At 30.3% G+C, this 25,531-nt stretch overlaps 2 protein-coding genes and 1 pseudogene across 4 annotated transcripts; all 3 read left to right on the plus strand.

Annotated features, from left to right (window-relative positions):
• The first annotated feature begins 234 nt into the window (after nt 1-234).
• On the plus strand, nt 235-2,437 carry LOC139426280 (uncharacterized; annotated as a pseudogene).
• A 31-nt stretch (nt 2,438-2,468) lies between these two features.
• LOC139426281 (uncharacterized) lies at nt 2,469-2,894 on the plus strand. Its single transcript, XM_071184482.1, has one exon. The coding sequence runs from the start codon at nt 2,469-2,471 to the stop codon at nt 2,892-2,894; it is 426 nt and encodes a 141-aa protein (XP_071040583.1).
• Nucleotides 2,895-9,168: 6,274 nt separating this feature from the next.
• LOC122271012 (protein glass-like) lies at nt 9,169-24,318 on the plus strand. 3 transcript variants are annotated; one of them, XR_006226112.2, is made up of 2 exons: nt 9,169-9,424; nt 14,655-24,318. XR_006226112.2 is itself a non-coding variant. In XM_043050722.2 (2 exons), the coding sequence occupies exons 1-2, from the start codon at nt 10,122-10,124 to the stop codon at nt 15,167-15,169; spliced, it is 630 nt and encodes a 209-aa protein (XP_042906656.1). In that variant the 5' UTR covers nt 9,456-10,121; the 3' UTR covers nt 15,170-24,318. The 3 variants fall into 3 exon arrangements, 1 of the variants encoding a protein (XP_042906656.1); XR_006226113.2 differs by having other exon boundaries at nt 9,169-9,343; XM_043050722.2 differs by lacking the exon at nt 9,169-9,424 and adding an exon at nt 9,456-10,236.
• The last annotated feature ends 1,213 nt before the right edge of the window (nt 24,319-25,531 follow it).

A 25,531-nucleotide genomic window follows, 5' to 3' on the forward strand; every position in this document is an offset into this window, starting at 1 on the left:
TAAACCGATTGGGTTTCAAGATCACCCAGCTTGGCGGTCAACCACGATCACAACTTGACAAGAATCAAGGGGCAAGAATCAAAGGCAAGGGGCTTAGTAGTACACTTAATTTTAACAGGTTTTGGGCCCAGCGATTAATCTGCTAGAATAGTATAAGCTATTCTTTGTGAACTGATATCGGTCTTAGGCCTAACTTAGTGATAAGCATTGACTGTATTTTGCTGAGTTTCGACTATGGAGTTAAAAACTCATATCGAAAAATTAAAAGGTTCAGTGAACTGGTCTAAGTGGAAACGACAAATTGAATTGTTATTACGTCATAATGAAGTGTTGGACATCGTAAATGGAAGTAGGAAATTAACTGAAACTCTAAGTGAAAGTGCCACAAGTGAGGAAAGAACTGCTTATGAAAAGCAAGTAAGAAGTTTTTCAAAAGATGATGCTTTGGAGCAGTTAATTTTAGTTGGTAATATGGATGAGAGCAATGTAGAATTAACTTCTACATGTGACAGTTCTATTGCTACGTGGGAGAAACTGCCAGTGGCGTAGCGAGGGGGGAGCAAGGGGGGGGCATCATGCCCCTGGCGCTACACACAAAGGGGCGCCAAATGGTCAGCAAAACAAAAAAAATTGTTGGATAATTTTTATTTTTATTATAATTTATTTCTGGAAAATATATTTTAAATTTAGTGCCGGTGAAATATAATAAATGTTAATTCGTAAATAAAAAGGAACACTATCTAATAATATATTCATAATAGAAATGACACGTCTTTTCCACTGGGGTGACTCGACCTGTGTCTGTCAGCACTTCCTTATGGCATCTACGCTGTGTGGTTACATATATTATCTGCAAATATTTGCAGTGTACAAAGTACAAACATCAGTGTACAAAGTGTTCGTATGTTTGTACAGTGTACAAACATTCTTTCTTTCAGAACACTATTTATTTTTGTTTCTATAAACGCAATGTAGCTTACGCTTGTTATTTTAAAACGATAACAATAGCACTTTAATGTACTTATATGTACAGTAACGGAAAAAAGTACGAGTATCCCGAAAATAATAACTAAAAGATTGTCTATTTTTTAATATAGATACTTCTCAGACACACAACAAATACAGCGTTTTGCTGTTTCTAGGAAAGGACACAAACGCCGTATTTGTTGTGTACCTGAGAATTATCTGTTTCAAAAAATAAATGATTCTTTATTTGTTACTTTCCGGATACTTTTTTCCGTGACTGTACATATCCGTGACACTTGCGACAGGTTGTGGAATTCCGCTACAAGTTAGGTAAATACCCGAAATATTAACGTTTAAGTTATTTTGTGCCTGTATTTTTCAGTTTTGCGTCATTGTCATCGCGCTCTGCTTAGAATAAAAATGAAATGTTATTAAATGTTATAAGTTTAATGTTAGCATAAATTATAGTGTATATTTCACTGTGTTGCTACCTTTCAAGTTCAAGGCATTCTTGGTTAGTAATAAAACAAATAAGATTACTTACTACATCTACTCGACGATTCTATTATTCAGTGAATAGGGTATGAAAAAATTTGAAATGATCAACTTTGATGATATTATTGATAAATTTGCTTCATCAAAAGCGGAAAATTTATACATAGTAATTAGTTTTATTAATGTATTATAATCATATTATTAAATATATGTATCTCCTTAGAGATAATAAATATTTACTTTTTTATTGTTTTAAAACTGCGTGTTTTTAAAATATTTCTTTATAAATATGTAAAATAAATAATAGGTATCTTATGAACTAATTCTAGATGATCATATACATTTCAAAATCTAGTCTTGTTTTCTCAACTACATTTTTTGTCTCAAATTTAATGCCTAGCTTGAGCCTATGACTTTATTTATTTTACTTTATTTATTTATTACTTTGCGAGTATATTTTACTGATAATATTAGATGGTTTTCGAATGGGGGGGCGCTGAAAAGGTATTGTGCCCCGGGCGCGAGTTAAGCTCGCTACGGCACTGGAAACTGCTGTCTGTTTATGAACAGAGTCCAGGTCAAAGACTTGATAGGCTAATGGAAAACTTTTTGCAGTATGTGAAAAAGATATGGATGAAGACGCTGCAACTCACATTGCTAAACTACAAAGAAATTTTTCGGAGCTTAATGATGAGCTAAATCGAGTTGCCAAAACTATTTTGCCTGATCTGTTATGAGCAGAATTCTATCAACACTTCCGCAGGAATACTTCGAGTTTAAGAGTGTTTGGGGGTCAGTTCTAATTAAAGAACGGGATGTCAATAAACTAACTGAAAGGTTACGCGCCAAACAAACAAGTTCTTCGACAGCCTTAGTGGTTTAAAAAAAGAAATCTGTAAAGAAATTTGAAAGAAAATGCTATGTGTGTAGAAAAGTTGGACATTTTGCAAAAGATTGCTACAGAAATAAAAAATAAAAATAAAAGCAAAGTTGATGGTGATGCCTTCATGTGCTTAGGTGAAAGTAATACAAACAATGAAGTTTGGTTGGCAGATAGTGGAACTACTGCTCATATGACAAAATATAAAGATTATTTTGTGGACTATAAACAGTTTGAAGTACCAAAGAAAGTGTACATTGGAAACAGTGATGCCATATTCGCCTATGGTGAAGGTACTATCAATGTTGAAATGAAAATCTGTGGTAATTGGGAACAAAATCATTTAGCTTCTGTGTGGTATGTTCCTGATATTTGCAAAAATCTTTTTTCTATTGGACAAACTATAGCCAAGGGTTTTGAGTTTAAAGCAACAAGAACTGAATGTGTTATTATTCGAAATGGAAATGTGCGGTTAAAGGGGGTCTTCACAGCTAATGGCTTATATGCTTTGCATCTGAGAGTCCGAGCACCTGCTCTCTCTGCAAATGTTTGAATTGCTACAAGAAATGACTTGCAATTGTGGCACGAGAGGTTGTGTCATCAGAATAAAGCACATGTTAAAGAGATTCTTAATAGACATGATATTAAAGTTGCATGTAAAAATGAACTGTGTGAAGGATGTTGCTTTGGAAAACAATGCAGGAAGCCATTTGGAGCTAGAGAGCACCCAACAAAAGCAGGAGAGTTGATACATGCTGATGTAGAATGCGATGCAATGATGTAGAATACCCATGCATGAGAAATCTCTTGGTAATTCAAAATATTTTGTGCGTTTTAAAGATGATTTTTCAAAATATCGCAGAGTGTACTTCTTACAAGCTAAAAATGAAGTAACCAAGAGCTTTCAAAATTTCATAAATGAAGCCAAAAATGTAGGGCATAAAATCCAAGAATTCCTGAGTGATGGAGGAACAGAGTTTCAGAATTCTGAAGTGAAGAACATTCTTGAAAGTGAAGAAGTGACCTCTCGCTTATCTATGCCTTATACACAGGAGCAGAATGGTGCTGCTGAACGTGAGAATCGTACACTTGTTGAAAGTGCTCGTAGTATGCTTCACTCAAAGAATCTTCCCTTAAAACTGTGGATTGAGGCTGTAAACACAGCTGTATATGTTTTAAATAGTACTGGATTTTCATCAGTAAAGTCGAAAAGTCCCTATGAACTATGGTTTGACAAGAAAGTTCCTAGCATCAATCATCTAAAAGTTTTCGGAACAGAATGTTTTGTTCATGTACCCAAACCAAACAGAAAGAAATGGAATAGTAAGAGTCTCAAAGGTATATCTGTTGGTTATTGTGGTGAAAAAGATGGTTATAGAATATATATTAAAGAACAAGACAAAATTATACTAAGTAGAAATGTTATTTTTCGAAATGAAGAAGTAGTCTCAGTGGGCACTAGTTATTCTTCTGTTGAAGATACTCAACAATTTGTAGAGGTAAGCAAACTTAAAGAAGAACTTGCTCCTGAAAATATTGAAGGAGTTAGTGACATTATAGATAATGAAAGCATCGTTGAAGGAACTGTTAATAACTCCATTAGTAAAGGCAACATTGAAATCAATATTGATGAAGTTACAGATGAAAAAAATGACTCAACTTACCTGAGAGATAGAAATAAATTGAAAAAGCCTTCTAAGTTAAAAGATTTTGTTCTTTTAACTGAACTAGCAGAACCAGAAACTTATAAAGAAGCCATGTCTTCTAAGAATTCTGAAAAATGGCGATGTGCTGTGGAAGAAGAAATGAATTCGCTTCTGAAGAACAAGACTTGGGAACTTGTTGATCTGCCACATGAAAGAAAAGCCATTGGTAGTAGGTGGGTATGCAGACAGGGTATGCATTATTTGGGTATGCAAATTGAATATATTCATGATGGTAACGTTTTCATACACCAGGAAACCTATTGTAAAAAAATTCTGAATCGCTTTAATATGTTTGAATCCAATCCAGTTAGTGTACCAATAGAAAAGGGCTTCATTACAAATGAAGATTCACCATGTCTTCCAGATAATGTGCCTTACCGTGAAGCTCTAGGAAGCTTAATGTTTTTGGCTATGGTCCCAAGACCTGATATCGCCTATGTGGTAGGTGTCCTGTCATAAGTACTGGAAAAACCAAAGCAACAAGACTGGAATTCAGTGAAAAGAATCTTTAAATACCTTAATGGTTTTACAAAGTGTGGAATAATGTTTAAAGCTGATTTAAAATGTAATATCCAGTGCTTTAGTGACTCAGACTACGCAGGTGATCCCCTTAGTAGAAAGTCTACTTCAGGAATGGTTTTCATTGTTGCTGGTGGTGCTATTGGGAAGAGCCAGCGTCAAAAGTGTATAGCCTTATCGACAACAGAGGCAGAGTTTGTGGCTGCCAGTCAAGCAGGACAAGAAGCTGTGTGGATTTCAAATTTTATGAATGAATTGTGCTCCGTTGATGAATTGCCTATACTTAATGTAGATAACCAAAGTGCGATTAAATTAATTAAGAATAATGTTCTCCATAACCGAACAAAGCATATTGATGTGCGATACAAGTTCATAAGAGAACTTTATGAGAACAATAAAATAGGTGTTTCTCACTGCAGTAGTGATTCACAAGCAGCTGACTTATTTACTAAGGCTCTGCCTAAGATTAAATTTGAATATCTTAAGAAATTGATGGGAATGTTAGACTTGTGTACCTAAACTTTAAGGACTTCATTTGTTCCTCATTTTTTACAGTGAGAACTTATTCATTTTTTGATTTAGGGGAAGTGTTGAGATAAAATCAAAAGAAAAAGAGTAATCTTAATCGTTTTAAAGGTTTTAGTTTCTCTAGTTGGCAACATCAACCAACTAAGTGCTGTTTTACATTCTTCTCTCTGCTGTGTGCAGTTGTTATATGTTCATGTCCTTTTAATTAAATAGTAACCAAGTATTTCTTTGGCTGTGTGATATTTTATTTTATGCTTAGTAGTACACTTAATTTTAACAGATACTCTCTGGAATGAATAAAAATTCTTAATCCCGGTCTCTCAGGGTAGGTTGAAGAGACACAATTTGGGGGTTTGATCTAAAAATAGATTTTCCAGAAGGGTTCCCAAGGAAATCACTACAAAGTATCCCCCCAGTGACTCAGTCACGATACCAGAAATTTGCATTTATACAATTAATATGCTATATATAGCATGCTTTAAGTTTTGCGACATTTTGATAAATGAAAATACATGTATAAATACATACAAATGAAATATAAAAGGATAAGATAAATGCATAAATGTTTTCCTAAAGATTCCTGAAGGATTATATATATGTACAATATGAAAGATTTTTAAATGACATATTCATCAGTTAAATGTTTGGGAAACCGTACATGCCGACCAGATCTGGTGAGACTAGGTTGTTGTTTTTGTATTTTTGACAACTGAGTAATCCTTAATGGTGTGGAATTTCATTGAATTACATTTGAAATTTGGAATGCAGGTTTAAGACTGTCTATAGAAACCGTTGTCTTTTTCCCATTAAATTCAATTACAAATGTTTTATCCGACCTTTCTATCACCAGATGAGGTCCGGTGTATGGTGGTGTGAATGGTGGTTTTACAGCATCAATTAAGTAAACATGCGAACAAGTTTGTAAGGACTGATGAATATAAAGTAATTGTTTGCCATGATACTGACGTGAAATAGGACTTAAACTATTCATTGTGTGTTTAAGTTGTGTAGCATAATTTTCTGTCGGTGATGACAAATCATTTGCACAATTAAAAATGTCAGATGGCAAGCGAAGAGTAGTTCCGTACACCAGTTCAGCTGACGATGCATTGATTTCAGCTTTAATAGCTGAACGTATGCCCAGTAGGACGACAGGTAATATTTCTGTCCACCTAGGAGTATTGTGGGCCATGATAGCGCTTTTTAAATGCCTATGGAATCGCTCTATTATGCCATTTGACATTGGAGGATAGCTTGTACTATGAATCCTATGTGCACCTATCATGTCTGTAAGTTCGCGAAATAAATTTGACTCAAAATTCCGACCTTGATCAGTTGTGCTTGTTAATGGACAGCCAAACCGAGTTATCCACCCATTAACTAATGCTTCACATGTTGTTTTGGCCGTCATATCCCTTGTTGGTATGACTTTGGGCCATCTAGTGAAACGATCTGTTATGGTCATGCAATATTGAAAATTATCAGAAATCGGGAGTGGACCTATAAAATCGAGATGAATATGGGCAAATCGAGCATCTGAAAGGGCAAAAGTACCTATTGGAGATTTAGTGTGTTTGTGAATTTTAGCACGTTGCCAATTTTGGCAAGATTTTACTGAGTTTTTTATAAATTTATTCATATTAGGCCAAACAAATCTTTTTGAAATCATTTTAGTTGTTACAGAAATACCAGGATGAGAAAGGTTATGTATATGGTTAAATGTAATATCGCGATATGATTCAGGAATAAATGATCTAGGAATGCCTGTGTCCAGATTACAGTAAAGATTAATATTTTCAAATGGAAAATAGTGCTTTTCTAACTTTAAAATTGGTGTTGATTGTGAAAGAATATTTTGTAATTCTAAATCCTTGAGTTTTACATCCGCTAATTTTTGATGATTTAGTGGTTCACAAGAAATTGTGTTTATCTCAATTCTAGACAGGGCATCAGCAACTATATTGCGTTCGCCTTTGATAAAACGTATATTGGTTGAGTTGTTGAGTATTGGCTAATAAAATCAAGATGACGCAATTGCCGAGGCGAACATTTATCGGCTTTCTGTTTGAAGGCATATATTCGAGGTTTTTGATCTGTATAGATGGAAAACACTCTGCCTTCAAGCATATGCTTAAATTTCTTTATAGACGAATTAATAGCCAATAACTCACGATCATATGTAGACCAATTAATTTGAGATTTTTTCAATTTTGTTGAATAAAAAGCTGTAGGTTCCCACAGTATTTCTGATAATTGCATGAGGGATCCGCCAACAGCTAAACTCGATGCATCTACCCATAAACTTAATTGGGCACCTGGAATAGGGTGTCTAAGAAGGGTTGCTTCAGCCAAAGCTTGTTTTGAAGCAATGAATGATTTATTTGCATCGGCATTCCATTTTAAATGCTCCGTATCGGTAGCTTTGAAACGAGAATGTTTTTTCGTATTTTTGTGACCCTCTAAAAATTTAATTAAAGGTGCAAGAATATCAGCAGCTTTGGGAATACATCTGCGATAGAAATTAAATAGTCCTAAATAGCGACGCAATTGGGTTAGTGTTCGTGGTTGGGTAAAATCAAGAATGCATTTTACTCTATCAGGTAGCGGTTCGATACCCGCACTGGACAATTTGAATCCTAAGAATTCAAGAGTGGATACACCATACTGACATTTTTGCGTATTTATGCAAAGTCCGTATTCATCTAATTTTGCAAATAAAAAGTCTAAATGATACAAATGTTCTGTCTCATTATCCGATGTAATTAATAAATCATCAATAAATGCATAAACGAATTGTAAGTCCCTAATGACCTCATCAATAAAGCGTTGAAAAGTTGACGATGCATTGGTTAGACCGTATTGCATTCATAAACTTTCGTACAAGCCGAATGGTGTGCAGATAGCAGTTTTGTGTACATCTGCAGGATTAATTGGAATTTGATGAAACGCTTTGACAAGATCAATATGGCTATACACCCTTATACCATGTAATTCAGCTGTGCAATCAGTTATATGAGGGATTGGATATTTTTCTTTTATTGTTTGTGCATTAAGAGCACGATAATCTCCGACAGGTCTCCATTGAACAATGCCTTTTTTGGGTACCATATGCAAAGGGGAAGCATATCGGCTTTTGGATGGTCTCATGTGACCTAATTCTGTCATGCATTGAAATTCATACTTGGCACTTTTAAGACGATCCGACACTAACCGTCTCGGTTTAGCTACAACTGGAGGACCTCTTGTGTTAATAAAATGTACAGTATTATGTTTAACTGGTATACTAGGATCAGGAAGTTTTGTAATATTGGGATATTTTAATAATAGTTTTCCATACATATTATTTTCAGTAACTGATTTCACAGAAAAAATAGAGCAATTATGTAATTTAGCATGCACTTTTAAATTTGTATAAGTACCAATCAATTTTTTATTTCGGAGATCAGGAGCTAAATTAAAATTATATAGAAAATCTGCTCCAATTATTGAAGACGACACATCACAAATATAAAAAAAAAATGAAAATGGGAGATCGATCTCCTTAAACCCAAATTAAGTGTTGAATTTTTACGTCCATAAACGTTAATTAACGTGCCATTGGCAGGTCGAAACGTTTGAATTACGGGATTTTGCTTTCTTTTTTGGTTGCCATTATTAGAGATGCATTACTACGGGGATCAATCAAAAATGATTGACCCGAAATTTTATCCATGATAAGACAAAGTTTTCTCTGAATACGAGGCAAGGGTCGGTTGTTCATCGACGGTTATAAAACTAATTTTTAAAAAATTGAAGTTAGGGAGTGGAAATATGCTTCACCGTTTCTTAAATTTAGACATTTGCGAAAATAAAGTCAAATAAAATTGGTAATTTTAGAAAGAAAAAAAAAGCTTTTTTTCAACTTTGAAACTAGATTCCAAATCGAAAACTTACATGTTAAAGAATTGGCTGATTATTTTTAAATTTTTACTCCCTTTTTATTCCAAAAAAAAACCTGATTTAAGCTTTAAGCATACAATCAAAATCAAGATGAAAACTAACGTACTTCCTTCGGGGCACGGGCTTGCACGGGCACTGACTTACGCCATCTGTAACTCATTTCGATAGCCAAGACTGAAAACACCATCATGTTTGATCTAGTTCAGTTAATAAAATTTTTCGCCATATTACGAACGTTAAACTCGATGACCGGTTTAAACTTCGTGCGAGAACTTCAACGCCTCAAGAACATAAACAGACTTTGTGTTAAGTAAACAACATTTAAGAAGCACAAAATAATTGAATATTACATTAGTCATATCTTATATTTATATAAAATTCTAACCATAGTGTTAAGTGAAATTTCAATTCTTATTATTCTTATGTAACTAAATTCTCGAGATTTTTTAAGGTGTCTCAATTAAAAACAAATTAAAGAAATTGAACTGTTTTAATTTATTTTTAAATTTCTATTATATGAATTAGTACATTTATACTCTACCTCAGTTCATTAATATTTCAGTGTTTTAATTTTTCATAATTCTGTTTCACTCCACTAATAATTTTAATAAGGACTGTCAAATTTGGAAATAATGTGGTCAGAGCAATTAAACATATTAATTTTTAAATAAAAGTTGAAAAACATATCAAAATGTTACCGCAAGTCTTCTAAGCTTTAATATTAATGTTTTAATTTTTGTGCTTTACAGGCATAATTCAAAAAGTTTTTCAGTCATTAGAGAAAAAAAAATCTCTTTTCTTATAAAAAAAGGATATTAAAATTTTTTTCTCAAATTTTCTAGTGAAAGAAATTTTAACTGTTTAACTGAAAATTTGGGTTAATCGAATATGGTTTTTTGATAGAGTATTAGCATTGCTCAAAATTAATGGTCGACTATTTTTCTGGGACTCAAAAATTTATCTCAGATCACACAGAAATTTATCTCTGATGGTATGCTTTTGCGGTCTTGTGATTTGGTCTATATTTATAGTCCAAAGTTAATCTGACATGTTGATTTACAATTTTTGTATTAACTATAGCTTTATCTATGAATAAGTTTTGTTTGTTTTGTCACCATTTGAAAGGTACCAAAAGAGAAATGAAATCATTCCTGTTTACTTTTGATTCGGAAGTAATCGTGAATCTTTCCCTGGAAACAATCGGTATTCGCGAATATAATAATTATTTTCTTTGTTTTTATTGGTTCCTTAAATAAAAATCAATTTAAACTTTAATAATTTTTGCATTGAAATTCGGTTATAAATGTGTTACTGATTAAATATTTTTACTGACTTTTTTCAGGTTGAATAATTGATTACTTTTCTTTCAAGTAATATGTCTGTCTTCATCTTACAAATTATATTAGATGAATTTGTTTTGATTTATTGTTATAAACATTTTAATTATAACAATTTGTGAATGAAACTTTAAAAAAAAAAAAACTATTTAATTGATTTCCATAAAAACATTTTCTAGTTGAAGAAAATATTTGATTTTGAAACCTCTTCTTCATATTTTTTGCATTTTAGTGAAAATCACTGTCCTATTTGTGCTTATTTATTATGTATACATAGAATGCATTTCTTTTAAAATACTATATTAAAACGGACTTAATATATTTGCTAATTGTGTTGCTATATGTTTTTGGATCTAATGACTTGTATTATAATGAAGAATCTAATCTATTACCTGTCTTGATTTACATTCAAATACACCTGAAGATGTATCTGTATTCCAATTTTCTTTGCCATTTTTTAATCAAGATTTACCTATTGCGTAGCACCCTGAATAACTTCAGATCTAATGATTAGACTTTCACATACTACCGTAATGGTTTGAAAAACTCACCTGCTATTAGCGCAGAGAATATTTTAGTAAATGTCAACAAAAATTTTTTTTAAATAAATGGCTTTTTTTTAATTCCTTTTTTTTAGGAACTATTTTACCTATTTCATTAAAATTTTGTACTTAACATATAAAATTACATTCTTTTAAAAATTTGCATATCTTACAATTCAAAACCATTATTAAACAAAATATGTAATAATGAAAAATTCTTTTTTGCATGGAGATACCATCTTCAAATAAATTTTGTAATGAAGTGGATACAATAGGAGGTATGTCTAAATACGCAAAAAATAAAATTAACATTAAGAGCAGGGTTGGGTTTTTGACATGACAGTGGCAAAAACCGTCAAAAATCTACTGTTTTCTTTTATTTATGGCATATAGCAGGCAATATATTATTTTCACATAATTGCCTTTATAAATGAATGTTGTAAATGATTGCTATTGATTTTGCAACTGTATACATGTATTCTTATAGAAGGATATACATTCATATAGAAATATTGTGATATACTTATTGAAAATAGTGATACTTACTTTTATCATTATAGCTTGATTTGCAAAGGATTCAAAATTTTGCACTTCTTAATTGTTAGAAATAAACAAACAAACAAAAAAGCTTGGAACTATTAATAAATTCAAGAACTAAAAAGAAGAATTTAAAATTTGGCATTTCTTAAATATTAGAAATAAGCTAAACAAAACTTTCAAAACTTGTAACTACTAACAAACTCTAAGTCAAGAATGACTTGACATTCTTCAGTAATGTAATATGCCAAACAAAATGATGCTTGGAAATGTTGAAAATTTTGTTTAGTATCCTAATATTTTACTTCAAATTGTATGTTTTGATATAATCATGTTGGGAAAATGCAAGAATCTGTTCTTAAATATCTTTTAACAACTTTTTTTCTAATTTTATTGACCAAAAATGAATTAATTTTAAATTATAAGCAGTTAAACTCAAAAATACAGTTTTACCAAAACTATGGGTTTTTGACAGAGGGGTTTTTGACATGACGGTAAAAGCCATGGTATAAACCGGTAAAAACCGTCACGTGTCAAATACATGCCAACCCTGATTAAGAGGTACTAACTTTCTCCTGAAAAGTATTTCTCAGACTGAAGCTAACCTCCATGTTTTGAGGAGGCATCGAATCTGTCAGAGGGAGAAAAAAGTATGTTTATTCAGAAAAAAAATATGTTTTTGTGTCTGATTTTGTAACTTAAAATAACGTCCATACTAATAATTGAGGTACCCTTTTAAACCATTAAGGTTGAGTTCTAGTATGTGAAGATTAGAATAAAAGTTATTCAGGGTGTTTTATTTTTACGCTCTGTGCATCCTTGTTTTCATTGCTTGATTCAAAAGCAGAGATAGTGAATCACATTTTGTTGTGTCATAGTAAAAGTTTTATAAAACTTGTCAGTTTAATTAGAAATGTGTGTTTTGTAAATGAAAATATGAACTGTTTTATAATAACATTTTTGTGTTGATCCCAACAGATATGATGATATTACAAAAGGTTATTTTGATTGATAATAGTAGCTATATACTTTTAATAATGTTACTCAGAATATATACAATCAAAAAGTGTAACTAATTGAGCACTCCAAGTTAATGGGTAACAATTCTATTTTCTTGGGTGTTGTGTAATCAGAATTCTACTGTAGTTTAAAAGTATTTTTTTTTAAAAATTCCTATCATTAAAACTTATTTATAGTGAAATATGTACTATAGTTTATTGTATAATTAATATAAATTTTTATAAGCTAGATTATTGAGATTTATTGAATTAATCAATAAATGCCTTACTATATTACTAATTTTATAAAAGTAACTTTTAGTTTTAACTCTTAATATACTTTTTCATAAATATGTGTATTTTTTTTTAAAATTACTTAATGTTTCACAACTTTGAATTAACATATTAGTGGTTAACCGTGAAAGTGTTATTTATTTCTTATATATAGTCAATACTTACATTACTTTGTACTTATGGACTCTTTTGCTAAATTAAAGCATTTTTTTTAAAGGTTTTTACAGCATTTTTTGAGATATTAAATTTTTTTTTTGTTTCTTTTAAGGCATGTTTTTGTGATTTGAGAATTTTAAAGCAAATTTATTTATAAATTTTTTTTAATAATTTTAGGACATTTTTAAAAATCCTAACAGTATTGGCTCATTCTTTCAACTTTCACCCCTTTTAATTGACTTTTATTATTTAATGCGTTACTGGCAACTAGTCCTAAAGAAAACAATAATTGTGTGTGGATTATACTTGGCATGTTATGCCTGTATAATCCACAGAATCTACATTCACGATTGTTATATTGGAATTCTGAACAAAAATTTTAATCTATAAGAAATTCTTTTTTTATTTATTTTAAGAACTTTTTTCGAAGCTTAAAGGGCATATTTTGTTTTAAAAGGGTATTTTTTTTGTTGTTATCTTTAAGAGGAGCTTAAAGGAAGTTTTTAGGTTGTCAAAATCTAGACTCTACTGATCAGTGTAGTACATTACAATTTTAGTGAAAAGTTGAATTGTGTTAATTCTAATAACTACAGCTACTCTGAAAGTTTTTGTTTAACAAAACTAATGCTAGTATATTTTATGAGATCTTTTTTAAAAGAAATGACATTTATACCTTTTGCAAAATTTGTACAAATTAAGTGAAAAGTGCAGAGATGATTGTGCCCCGGAAAAAATCCTGATTTCCAGATTTTTCTCTAACTGCGATCCAGAAGTTTCTGGAAATTCAAGGTCCAAAAGTTTCAAGAAATCATAGATCACATTTATGTAAAAAAAAAATTTTATGTTTTATTTAAAAATATTAGAACTAGAATTTATACTTGGCATGTCTTTCATTTGTTAATATTTTTTCTGATAGAATAATAAATGTGATTAGAAATAAGAGTAAATTTATTTAAATTATGCTGCATTTATATGTGTAATTTATTTAGAATTTCATGTCTTGAAAATATCAATGATAAATTTATAAAGACATAACTTTTTGAAATGCGTCATTAATGATTTTACTCAAGAAATTTTCAGGATTTTTTAGTTAGGCTCTCAGTCACCCCTGAAAGTGGTAAGAGTTTTAAATGGAGGTTACTTTTTGAATTTTTGGATAGCAGCAATTTTAAAAGTTCTCAGTTTGTAATACTAATAAGCAACAGGTCAATAAGTTCAATTTTACTATCACATACAACTAGCCTATCTTTATATATATTAAATATTGTATCAGTTTTTGTGTGAAATATATGTTTAAAAAAATGAATGCTATCCATAAAAGAACCAAGTTTCTTTCTGCTACCATAATGAGTAAACATTCATGTGGATATAAATATTAAGGCTATTTTATTTTTTTAATTAGTTCTTTCAAGTAAGTTCTTGCTATTTAACTAAATTCTTTTTCAATTCGTTTAACTTGGTGAGATTCTTTTTTAAATTTTGAAAAATGTTCATAAATGCTTTTCTAAGTACGAAATAGTATACAGCTAAGGGAACTTAATAGTTCAATGCATTTTATAAAGTTTAAGATGGCATTTTGTGAAAAAGTGTTGAATGTTTTTTGTTTCTCAAGTGAAGGAGAAGAAGCTTTAGAAACATAATTTTTTTTTTTAGTTGCAAAAATAAATGAATTGATCAGTTATTTAAAAATGAATATTTCTTCAACAAATAGGTTCTTGGTGGCTCAATTCAAAGTTGTTTAAATCTTTTGTTTCCAGGAGAATCTCACAACAGAACTTGTGAATGGGATCTTTTAGCCATCTATTCTGGCCTGAAGCAAGAACTTATAGCCAACAAAGAACTCAACAGCAATCATCATCCATACAAATGCAACCTCTGCCCCTACACAACATTTCTGCCCACAGTTCTGAGGCAGCACATGCTGACCCATTCCATCGAGAGACCTTACAAGTGTCCCATCTGCAATAAGGGATTCACTCAGAAGGGAAGTGTGCAGCTTCACATGCTTCACCACACGGGCGAGCGTCCTCACAAGTGCCCTGTCTGCCAGAGATGCTACTCTCAGAAGGGGAGCATGCGCAGGCACATTCTGCAACATTTGGGGAAAGACTCAAACCGCTGCCCCCTCTGCTCCGAGGACTTCGAGCTACGCTCAGAAGTAGAAGTTCATCTCATTCAACACACCAAAAAGGATTCCTTCTTCTGCAGCCTCTGCCAAGCGACCTTCACTAGCGCTTTCAACCTGGAAGAACACAACAAAGTGCATCACTAGGTCTTCATTTAAAAAGGCAGCACTGTCTTGTTTTGAACTGCTAACAGGTACCCTAAATATAGTTCGTTCACCGGGAGTCGGCACTCGGATCCACCTTCGTCGTGTTTGTCGATCGTATGACAAAAATGATTATTTCACAATCTTTGTGTACATTTTTTTAACATTAAATATTTCATAAATTTGATAAAAGTGCCAACTTCTGCTGAACGAACTATACAGGAATTTCAGTTCTAAAGATCATTTTGCATTTATGAAACATTTGAATATTTATATTGCAATAATATAATATTATGTTGTATTAAATCAAAGAGTCTTCAACAACTTCCAAATGTGTTGGTTTCTTAAGCGCAGCATTTTTTGTTTTAAATAGAAGAGAAAGGCCATTGCTTGATATTGAAGCACTTCAACGCCTACATAGCTAGTTTTTTTAAAAAAAAAGATTTGCCAGTTTTAAAAATTTGATCACAGTTGGCAAGTTTTGTGCCTTGCTAACAGTCAAGACTGCGCAAGATGATTAAATGTGGTGCATCGCTTTAGTGGCTTTCTTATAGAGGGAGATGAGACTTTTTCTTTTTTTTTACATCACTACTTTTATTTTTATATATAGTTCTTATGTTTGCGAGTCTAAATATTTATTATGTAATAATTTAACGGTACTTTTCCATTTCACCGGCGCAAGTGAATTCAGCTACTTTATCTGTTTAATTTTTAAACATATTAATCGTGACCTAAAGATAATAAATATAAAATAATAATTTTAAAAACAATTGAATATACTAGCGTTTGGTGACTTTACATTAGCAACTTTGTCTTCTCTGCACGGGCAGAATGGAAAAGTACCAATCTAACAATAATTATATTTCAATGTAAATATAGTTTGTCTAAAGTAAGAACTCCCCATGCCATTTGTCTGTAACCTTGGCGGTGACTATGGTTATAAGGTATAACTATTTCAAGTAGGGGTGTGGGGTCCTTGTTTAGGACATGAGAGAACGGGAATCTTTTTCTATTGTGTTATCACTACAGTGAAGAAAAGCTACTCTCCCTGAAATGCGCTATTCTTGTTTCCATATCAGCAGACGGTCTCAGAGTTTGTGGGGGGAGGGGAGTTCTTACGTTAGACAAACTATAGCTTACTGTAGTGGTCAACTCGATATGTTTTACCGTATGCAATATGGGTACGGTACTAATAGGTTAAGAATAGCCGTTTTGAAACAGATGGGTACCACATATTTTAGATGAAAAAAGCCTTGAATTAACATTTAACGTAGATTCAGCACACTTTCACATTAAATACAAAAATGATCAGTTAAGCGAAATTTGAAGTCTTTTTTTTGATGAAAAGAAATTTAGTTGCTATTTTATTTCTTAACCTTTTTCTTATCAAATATGTTTCTTATTACGTTTATTGTAAATAATACATTGTTTATAGAAGTTATTAATTTTAATTATTGCTTGTAAATTGCCGATTAGAGTAAGAGAGCAAATTATTCTATAAGTTATTTTAAAAACATTATCATTTATTCAGAAAAATGAATTCGAATATTGAATGTACTCATTGTTGTCCAGATAAAGTAAATTTTGTTTTGATTATGTTTCAGGCATCCCATTTTCTATGAATAGAAAATTTGGAATAATTCATTTGAAGAATCAAAAGATTTCTCACTACTAAAAATCTCAATTCTTAGGGACTAATTAATTATATGCCTTCTCACCTGGTTTAATTGTTGAAACTTTCAGGTCATTTTCTGAATTCGATTAACAATTTTATATTTTCAAAAAGTCTAGCTCATATTTTCTCACCAATCTTGCTGAATGGTTCATAACTATTGATTTGTCTCTTACATCTGTTTTTAAAATTATCATCAACAATACAGTAATCATATAATACAATTTTTAAATGGTGAATTAAAAAAAAATCACCCATTATCACTTTTGCAAAAAAAAAACCTATTTCAAGATTATTTTATGAACACGATATCAAATTTTATTCGGTATGTGAGAATATTGACTGGTTGTTTTTGAATGGTACTATAAAATATATTGGTCTCAAATTTTTATGACATGTTTTCTTAGTGTCACTTCAATTCAAAATTACTTTTATGATAAGCCATCCATATATGTATTCAGAGATCAGATTCAGGTAGAATTTTTGAGTGCAATCCAATTACACTGATAAATGCTAGCTTTTTCTCTACCATAATTTATTACTTTAAGAAATTGATATTTGGTTTTCGTCATAGGATAGAAATATGTTGTAATATATTAAAACCAACCAAATTTTTTGATTTTTACATTTTGTTAGGTTTTAGTTACCTTTATTTTATTTATCATCATTTGTACTAATTTCAGAATGCAGTATGTAATGCTCTGTCAACATCTGGCTTATATCTGTTTTATATCTAATTGAAATGAAATAAAACAGTCAAACCCCATTATCGTGAACCTTCAAGGAACAGATTGTTTGGTTCACTATATCCCTACTGCAAACAATTTTAACTCATTTTTCTGAACTCCTCCCTCTTATTACACATCATTATTTAAATAAATGACCCATGAAAAGAAATGCAAAAATGATTTAAAAACAGTATGTAGTAACAAAAAATGTGTTACCTTTTATTTTTTATTACTCTTCGTTTTGCGTATAAAAAGATGGCCTTTACTTAAAGATGGGAAACTGCGATAGAAGAGAGAAGCAAACGAAGAAAAGATTCTTGTGGCTACATCCTACTCAATAGTTTCCGATAAAAAAACCGATATATGTATTTTCTGCAGAAATTTCAAAATTACCTCCCCCCCCCAAAAAAAAATGAAGAAAACAAATCAATTGAGGACAGAAAAAAAGTTAAAAATAACCAATTTCCTCTCTTCTTATGGTTCACTCTATCGACAAAAAATATTCTTATATGTGTATAGCAAGGCACAACATTTTGTTCACTATAGTGGGGTTTGACTGTATTAATGAACAGTAATAATTGGTTTACAGGGTGGCCACCCACCTGGAATTATCAGGGAGTTTTTTTTATACTGGAAAAAACCTGGAAAAATCAGGGAGATTTGGATGAAAACCTGGAAAAATCGGAGAATTTCAAAGAAAAGCTGGAATTTTTCTTTTAATTTAAATTATGTTACCATCCGTTATATCCACTTTGAAAAAGTTGAAATATCATCAACTCAGCAATACTTTTCTTGCATTAAAATTCTCTTCATTATCACGCAGTTAAACTAAAATGCCATTTCAAACTCTTTTATGTTGGGAAATGAATGGAGAAATCTTTGACCTCATTGGAGATTATGGGACTATGTAGTATAAGAAAGACAAAAATGTGGAAGAAAGGATTAGGATATTTGCTTCTGTTTTATAAAAGTAAAGTTTTTTTTTTTAAGTCTTCATTTATTCTGTGGGCTGAATTCATTAATTGTTGAAGTTTGTTCCTCTGCTTGGGGGAGGGGGTATTTTTTTCTTTTAACAAAATGATTCAAAATGTTTTAGTATTTTTAACTTTATAAAATTCTCAAAAAAAATAATTGGTTATAATTTAGAAATTTTATCTTGCACTCTTTTTCTGATAGCTTTTGTCCAATGAATTATTTTTCTCAGAAAAGTTTTGTTTTGTAAGATAGTTTTTCTAAGAAATTAATGTTCATTTTTTTCCAACACCATGGAATTGCCCATGTGTAAAAGCAAAACCAATTAACTTATCTAAACTAGGAAACCATGTTAGATTGAAATTCTTAATACATTCTAATTTCCATTAAGAAATGGGGGGAAAAAGAATAAAAGTTAAAAAATTGTGTCTAGTTTTTTTTTTCTCTATAGAATATGCAAGAAGAAATTGAAAATTTTTTGTTTACAAATACTGAATATGACTTAAAATAATAGTGCTAATTTGAAACAAACAACATTATTTAAACATTTGACTTATGATATTGGTTTAAAGAAAATTATTTCAATGAATTTTATAAAGAGCACTGTTTGTATAAAATACAGTATAAAATGGCTCTGAAATGTAAATAATTATAAGAATTTATTGGTTTCTAATCACCTGGAATTATTTTCTTTTGCTTAATAAAAATATATTAAACAGTATTTATCCAAGATTGTTTTGGGTCATTGCTATTTGGTACATTTTGTGCAAAAGCTATTTAACGCTTAAAAACTTTTTTATTCATTAAAAGCGTTATTTTCTGCAAGCTAAACATATTGTTTCCTCCACATCTATTGAAGATAATATATTAAAAAAATAAATTTTTAAATGAAATACTACACTGTATTGACTAATACACTAATATTGACACTTTTCATGTACCTATACTACACTTTAGCAGGGGGGGGGGAACGCGCTGACCTGGAAATTTTAAGAATTTTACTGGAAAAATCAGGGAAATTTGAAACCTGATTTGAGTGGCCATCCTGGTTTATCAATGACTTGAAGGAGATCTATAATCATATCATTATTTTAAATGCTGCCTTTTTAAATTCTATATTTCAAATTAAATTACTTCATATTGAATTTGATAGAGATCCATACCATTTACCTTAAATATTTCATATGCTGCCTTTTTTAAGTTCTTATAGTCTTCATGAGCGTCTCTTTTTGTAGTAGATCAAGTAATGGCATGAGATACATAAAATTAGACTAGGGTAAGTGTTCTTTTTGTATTGAACTAGTGAGAGAGGAAGAAACAAACATATACTTTTTATTTAGGGAGATAATTTATATGTGTCTGTAGAACTACTTTATATTTTTATAGAATTTCTCTATTTTAACAATGTGTCATTTTAAAAATAACTACACTGTTTCTTTTGTATTGAATGTCTAGTCTTTGTTTTGGTCAAACCTTTTAATATTTAGTCAATCGTACATTTTGTTAGAGCGGAATTTTAATCTTATCCAGTGAACTTATAAATTCTAAATTTTATATTACATTTTTATAGTTTTTCCCTTACTTTATTTTACTGAAAGCAATTGAGAAATTGGATGCTTTACAGATATGAAAATAATTTAAATGAAAAAAAATTGTGATTATGTTTTTATTTTTCATAATAAAAGCATGTTGAGTATTATTTTTATAGGATAATTATTATTTGCCTGGCTTAAATGAATTAGGAAAAAGTTTTATTAGGATGAAATAGGAAAACTTTGATTTCGATTTCTCTAATGTGAAATTTTTTTTTGTTCAAGGAAGGCTCCTAGAAATAGGGTGATCATTGTTTTAGGAAACCATGAATAAGTTTGCCATGCATCTATCAAATAAAAAAAATAAAAAAAGCTTTTTGATATTTAGTTCTTAAGAAGAGTTTTTTTTTTTTTTTTTTTTAAGAAAAATAGAAATTTTTATAAATACAGGGTATCTGCCCACTTGGAATTTCAGTACTGAACAAAATTTTTCATGAAATGTCATGATTTTAACTATATTTTTTTCTAAAAAAAATCATGGAAAGTCGTGGATTGAGGTTGCTAAAAAATCAAATTTTTAAAATTGAATCCCCTCCCCCATTTCACAGTGTTCCGAATATCTGAATTTGTAACAAAATCCCCACTCACAGTCATATTTTATTAAAATATAAAATGTTTTTATTGTGTTCTTTCAAAAAATGAAAGAAAAAACATCATTTCTAGAGCGAATTATCTTTTAAAAGTATCTTTGGAATATAATTCTGTGTACATTTTTTTTTTTTTTTGCTTTTGTATACTTTTAACTTTAATTCTTTCTTTACTCTGTTTTTTTAAATTTAAAATCTCTATATATGAAAATGCAGAGTATAACAGTTTTGGTTATACCTATCATTTAAATTTATGGTATTACAATGCTTTTTTTAATTTATAGTTGCGCTTTTGTCGTTAGAAAATAGTAACTCTGTTGTGTCAGGAAAAATTCTTGGAATTAATCATAAATTTGAAAATCTGAAATTGAGCAGATACCCTGTATATAAAAAAATTATATTTAAATATGGCAGAGCTCTCTCCGTTTACCCTACTCTTACAACAGTTCTGATGCATTATAAATAATCATAATTTTATTCGTTTAACTTTTGTTGAATGAAGATAACTGTTTTTAGTAAAGTTCAAATAGTGTCATTCTAATCAGTGAGCTAAACAATTGTTATATTTTTATGTACTAAATAGTATTGAAACATGTGTTTAATTTTTGTTTCGCTATGCAACTTTGTCTATTGTTGTTTTTTTAAAAATAAGATTATTTTGTGTATGTCTGATTAAGGAATAGATGTAGAGTTTATTGATAAATAGTGCTTCAGTACATGCTTTGCCATTGCCATAGTGCTTCCAAAAATATATTTTTATTGAAATTTTAGTTATAGTATTTTAATAGAGGGTATTTTAAAAGTAGATTAAACTTTAATAGAATCTTTACATTATTTCTGCTGATTCTCCTTATCGTTCTAAGAATAACAAATATGAACAATAAATTTTACTGAATTCGAATTCAGTACATTAAGAGTGCAGGCTTATGGTTTGTAAGAACCACTTGATTATATGCTGAAGACAATTAAGTTGAGAGGTTATGTACAGAAATGTACTTTTTCTAACGAAGCCCATTTGTGCACAATTATAAAATTGGCTTACCAAAAGATGATTCCATGCAAAAAATAGTTTTTAATAATTATTATTTACTTAAATAATAACAACAAAAAAAAAACATTGAATTTTAAGGTATATGAATTTTTGCATTAATTTAAAGAATTAATGCACAAATTTATATACCTTGCATTAATTTAATTTTATATGGCAAAATACAAAATTAGATTTAAATGGATCTAATAATTCCTGTGAAATAAAATTTCAAATATAAAATTTTTTTTAATGATTTGATAACTCAAATTATTTAAACAATTTTTCAATTTAATTATTCTTTTTTAGTATTTTGACTATTAACCCATCAAATGTGGCCACAGTAGTTAAGTCAAAAAAGTGGTTTTAAAAAAGTTTCTTCTGCATTATCGTTAATATAACAGCTGTCACTGATTATTTCTATTGACTTGGTCATTCAGCAAGTTCCAAAAGTAAAGCTCACCTTTGGAGCCTTAATTATTTCCATAATTCTTGTGACGCAGGTCTAGAGAAAAGGTTTATTGAACTCCGCTAGTCATTTAATTTAAAGTGCACATTATCAGAAAAGATTAAAAAGCTTAGTAGTCATTTTAAATTATTTCTCAAGAATTATTCAACATTTTTATTTTGAAATTGGCTCACAAAAAAGTTGGATAACTGAAACAGTTTTTGATCACTGTAAAAATAAATTATCTACTTGCATATTTCAGGTCCCAACCTTAGATCACAAATATCTTCTTTATTGATTTGGCTTCATTCATAGATGCTTGGATACCCATTCACCAAAAATTCATATTATAATTTAACATATTGCCTGTCTCAGAACGGAATTATATAGTGTGTTTATCTTTTCAAAGACTGCCTGAAATTCTGAATCACAACCAAGATTCATGTATAAACACCCAATGCCTATATATTTAGAAATATTTTAAACTGCTTCTTTTGAAAAACATCAATATTTCTGCAATTCTTTTCCCAAAGAAATATACTTGTTTTATATGAATTGTTCGCTATATTTTTTTCCTCCCATTTGTTTAATAATGACAAAGTGTTTGGGTAAAATAATAATGTCTGAGATTGTTGTTAAGAGGCCTCAATGTTAAGAAAAGAGAACTTATTCAATACTATTTAGAAGTCATTTACAAGAAGAATGAGATCATTTTTGAGACAGGAAATAAGGTACGTTTTATTATTTAAAATGTTCCAACTGATTATGTTTATTTCACACATAAATTGTCTTTGTTTTTATTTACATTGGAGTCTCCCTACAACGAAAATTCTTATTAGAATGAGCACTTAAATGTTCATTTAATTTTCAAGAGATTTATCTTTTTTATTTATTATAATTTTTTTGAACAAAGTTGCCTAAAAGTAACAATGTGCTCGACACAAATATGAGCTCACTTTTAAATACATTCTCTAAATGGATGCATTGCATTGTCATGTAATGATTTCAATAAACTTTTTAATACTGTGAACCGTCTCTTGCAAAAAAGTATCCAAAATCTTTGAAAACAGTGTTGCTTTTAACTAACAAAAGAGTCCCTCTGCAAGAAAATTTTCTTTTTATATTTAATTGATTCAAAACATCTAACACAGTTTCTTGTAATGAAAATTTCATCATTGTTGGATTTCTTTCCGTCGTTTTTAAGAAAAATACAATCAAAAGTTAGCACAGATTCGCTTTCACACTACCTGTGTTTTGGAATCACATGAATTTATCGAGAAAGATGACTCATTTCAAATGTTTTTATTTTGGGCATTAGTTCATTTTTAATTAAATGTCATAATTGTATTCTTTTGAACTTCTCACATTGACTTAAAAATTTTGTATCCTTTATTAAAATACTGCAAAAAAAATAATTGAATCCGTTATAAATTAAGAACCCATTTTTGTCCACTTTTAGGGTAAAAAAAACAAACATAAATAACAAGGACCACTAAAAAAAAAAAACGTTCTTTACGACTGAACGTTCACTCTAACGGTATATTATCTTATTTCCAGTAATGTCAAATACTCATCACACTGACTAAAAAAAAAATCTTTTAATAATAAATGTTCATTGTTGGGAGGCTCCACTGTGCCCATATTGTAAAAATATATATATCACTCATTTGTGTTGAAGTAGGTGCCTCTTTTTGTAATGTGACAATAAGTGCCAACACTGCTATTGTTTGTACCATAGGCAGTATAATTAGGTAGCTATAAACACAACTAGTCTTCTTTTGTATTTATGCGTGGTGTTCTGTAGAATCTTCTTCCAAAGAGGGATTCACATTAGGTTTGCAAATTGATATGCAAATGCTATGGAAATCTAGAGAACTGCTATTGAGGAAGGGGAAACAGAACATAATTTTCTCCCACCACCTTTATGTCCTGCTGCCTTCCTCAGTTGTGTGTTTTTTTTTTAGATTTTGATGGCATTTTTGTGTCTACCTCACTAAAAGATGAATTTTCAAGCGCTAATGTATATTCTTTTTCTGAGAAAGATTTTGTAAATATACATAAATGAATAGCAGGCATACCCTGTATATTTGCTTGCAAATTTAAATAAAAGCAGTTATTAGATATTATTCTTTGCCTCTAATTATTATTATTTTTTTTTTTNGAATTTTTTCAAATTTTTTTTTTTTTGTGGTTACAAAATATAGTTTTAAGGTCTAGAGTAAAGGCTTTATTTCACTTACCCGTTATTATGCAACTGTAAAAATTTGTTTGATACAAGGCGTTTTATACGTGACTCCTATGTGAGAACTTCATTACTTCCGAGGAGCCGAGATTGATTCTAAAATTATGAGTGAAAATGTTTAGAAAAGCTTCTTACACATTAACTACAGTTAACTCCCGATTATCAGCGCTTCACTTTTTTTTTTCTTCTTTCGTGTATTGATTAACAATATACTAGTATTAGAATTGAAAATAAATTCATAGAGATGAACTATTTTAGAGCAGCATACATTTAAGATTCTAATGTAAAATTATAATTATCAGGTGATACAGCTGTATCGTTTTGACCCGGATGAAACTGATTTGTTTAGGCTCCTGTATATCAATGGGTTGTATAATGCAATACCTTAAAACCAAATATAAATAGGGAAGTATATAAACTTGAATTAAAACCCATCACATGTATGTTTAAATAAGTGCAAAAACACTCCAGTAGTACGTCTAATTATTATATTATACTACCTGATATATAATAAATATTCTATATTTATATAATGTATCGTCTCATTTATCCAATCGACAAATTTATATTATATATATCGTCTCTCATTTAACCCATTGATACACGGAACGTAAACAGTCGCGTAATAACAATCGAACTGTAGAGAGCAGTGATGGGCAAACTACGGCCCGCGGGCCAACTGTGGCCCTCCGGAAGATTTTATCCGGCCCGCGGACAGAATTTTAACTTTCTCTATTTTTGTTCTACAAAACTTAAATTAATTAAAATAGTTAGCATTAACAGCTTCAATTGATAAAATGTTGAAAGCGAAAGTCCCTTATAGAATAGCCGTAGATTAGCTCCAACTAGTATTTGTCTTTCTCGAGGAGCAGACATATGGAATCTAATATAGGTGAATTGTACTTCACATGAGGCTTACTACGCATTTTAAGTTCCAACGAACGGATTTTTCTTCCGGCGTGAGTTCTAACATAATTTACTGCGTATGGAAAGGCTGCTCACATACAACGTCATTGTAAATAATGGTGAAATTATTAAATGTATGAAATGGCTACTGCCTTTTTGAGTTATTTGTAAACATTTTTAATCCCAAAATG

Source organism: Parasteatoda tepidariorum, chromosome 8 (genome assembly GCF_043381705.1).
Source record: "Parasteatoda tepidariorum isolate YZ-2023 chromosome 8, CAS_Ptep_4.0, whole genome shotgun sequence".
Taxonomy (NCBI): Eukaryota; Metazoa; Arthropoda; class Arachnida; order Araneae; family Theridiidae; genus Parasteatoda; species Parasteatoda tepidariorum.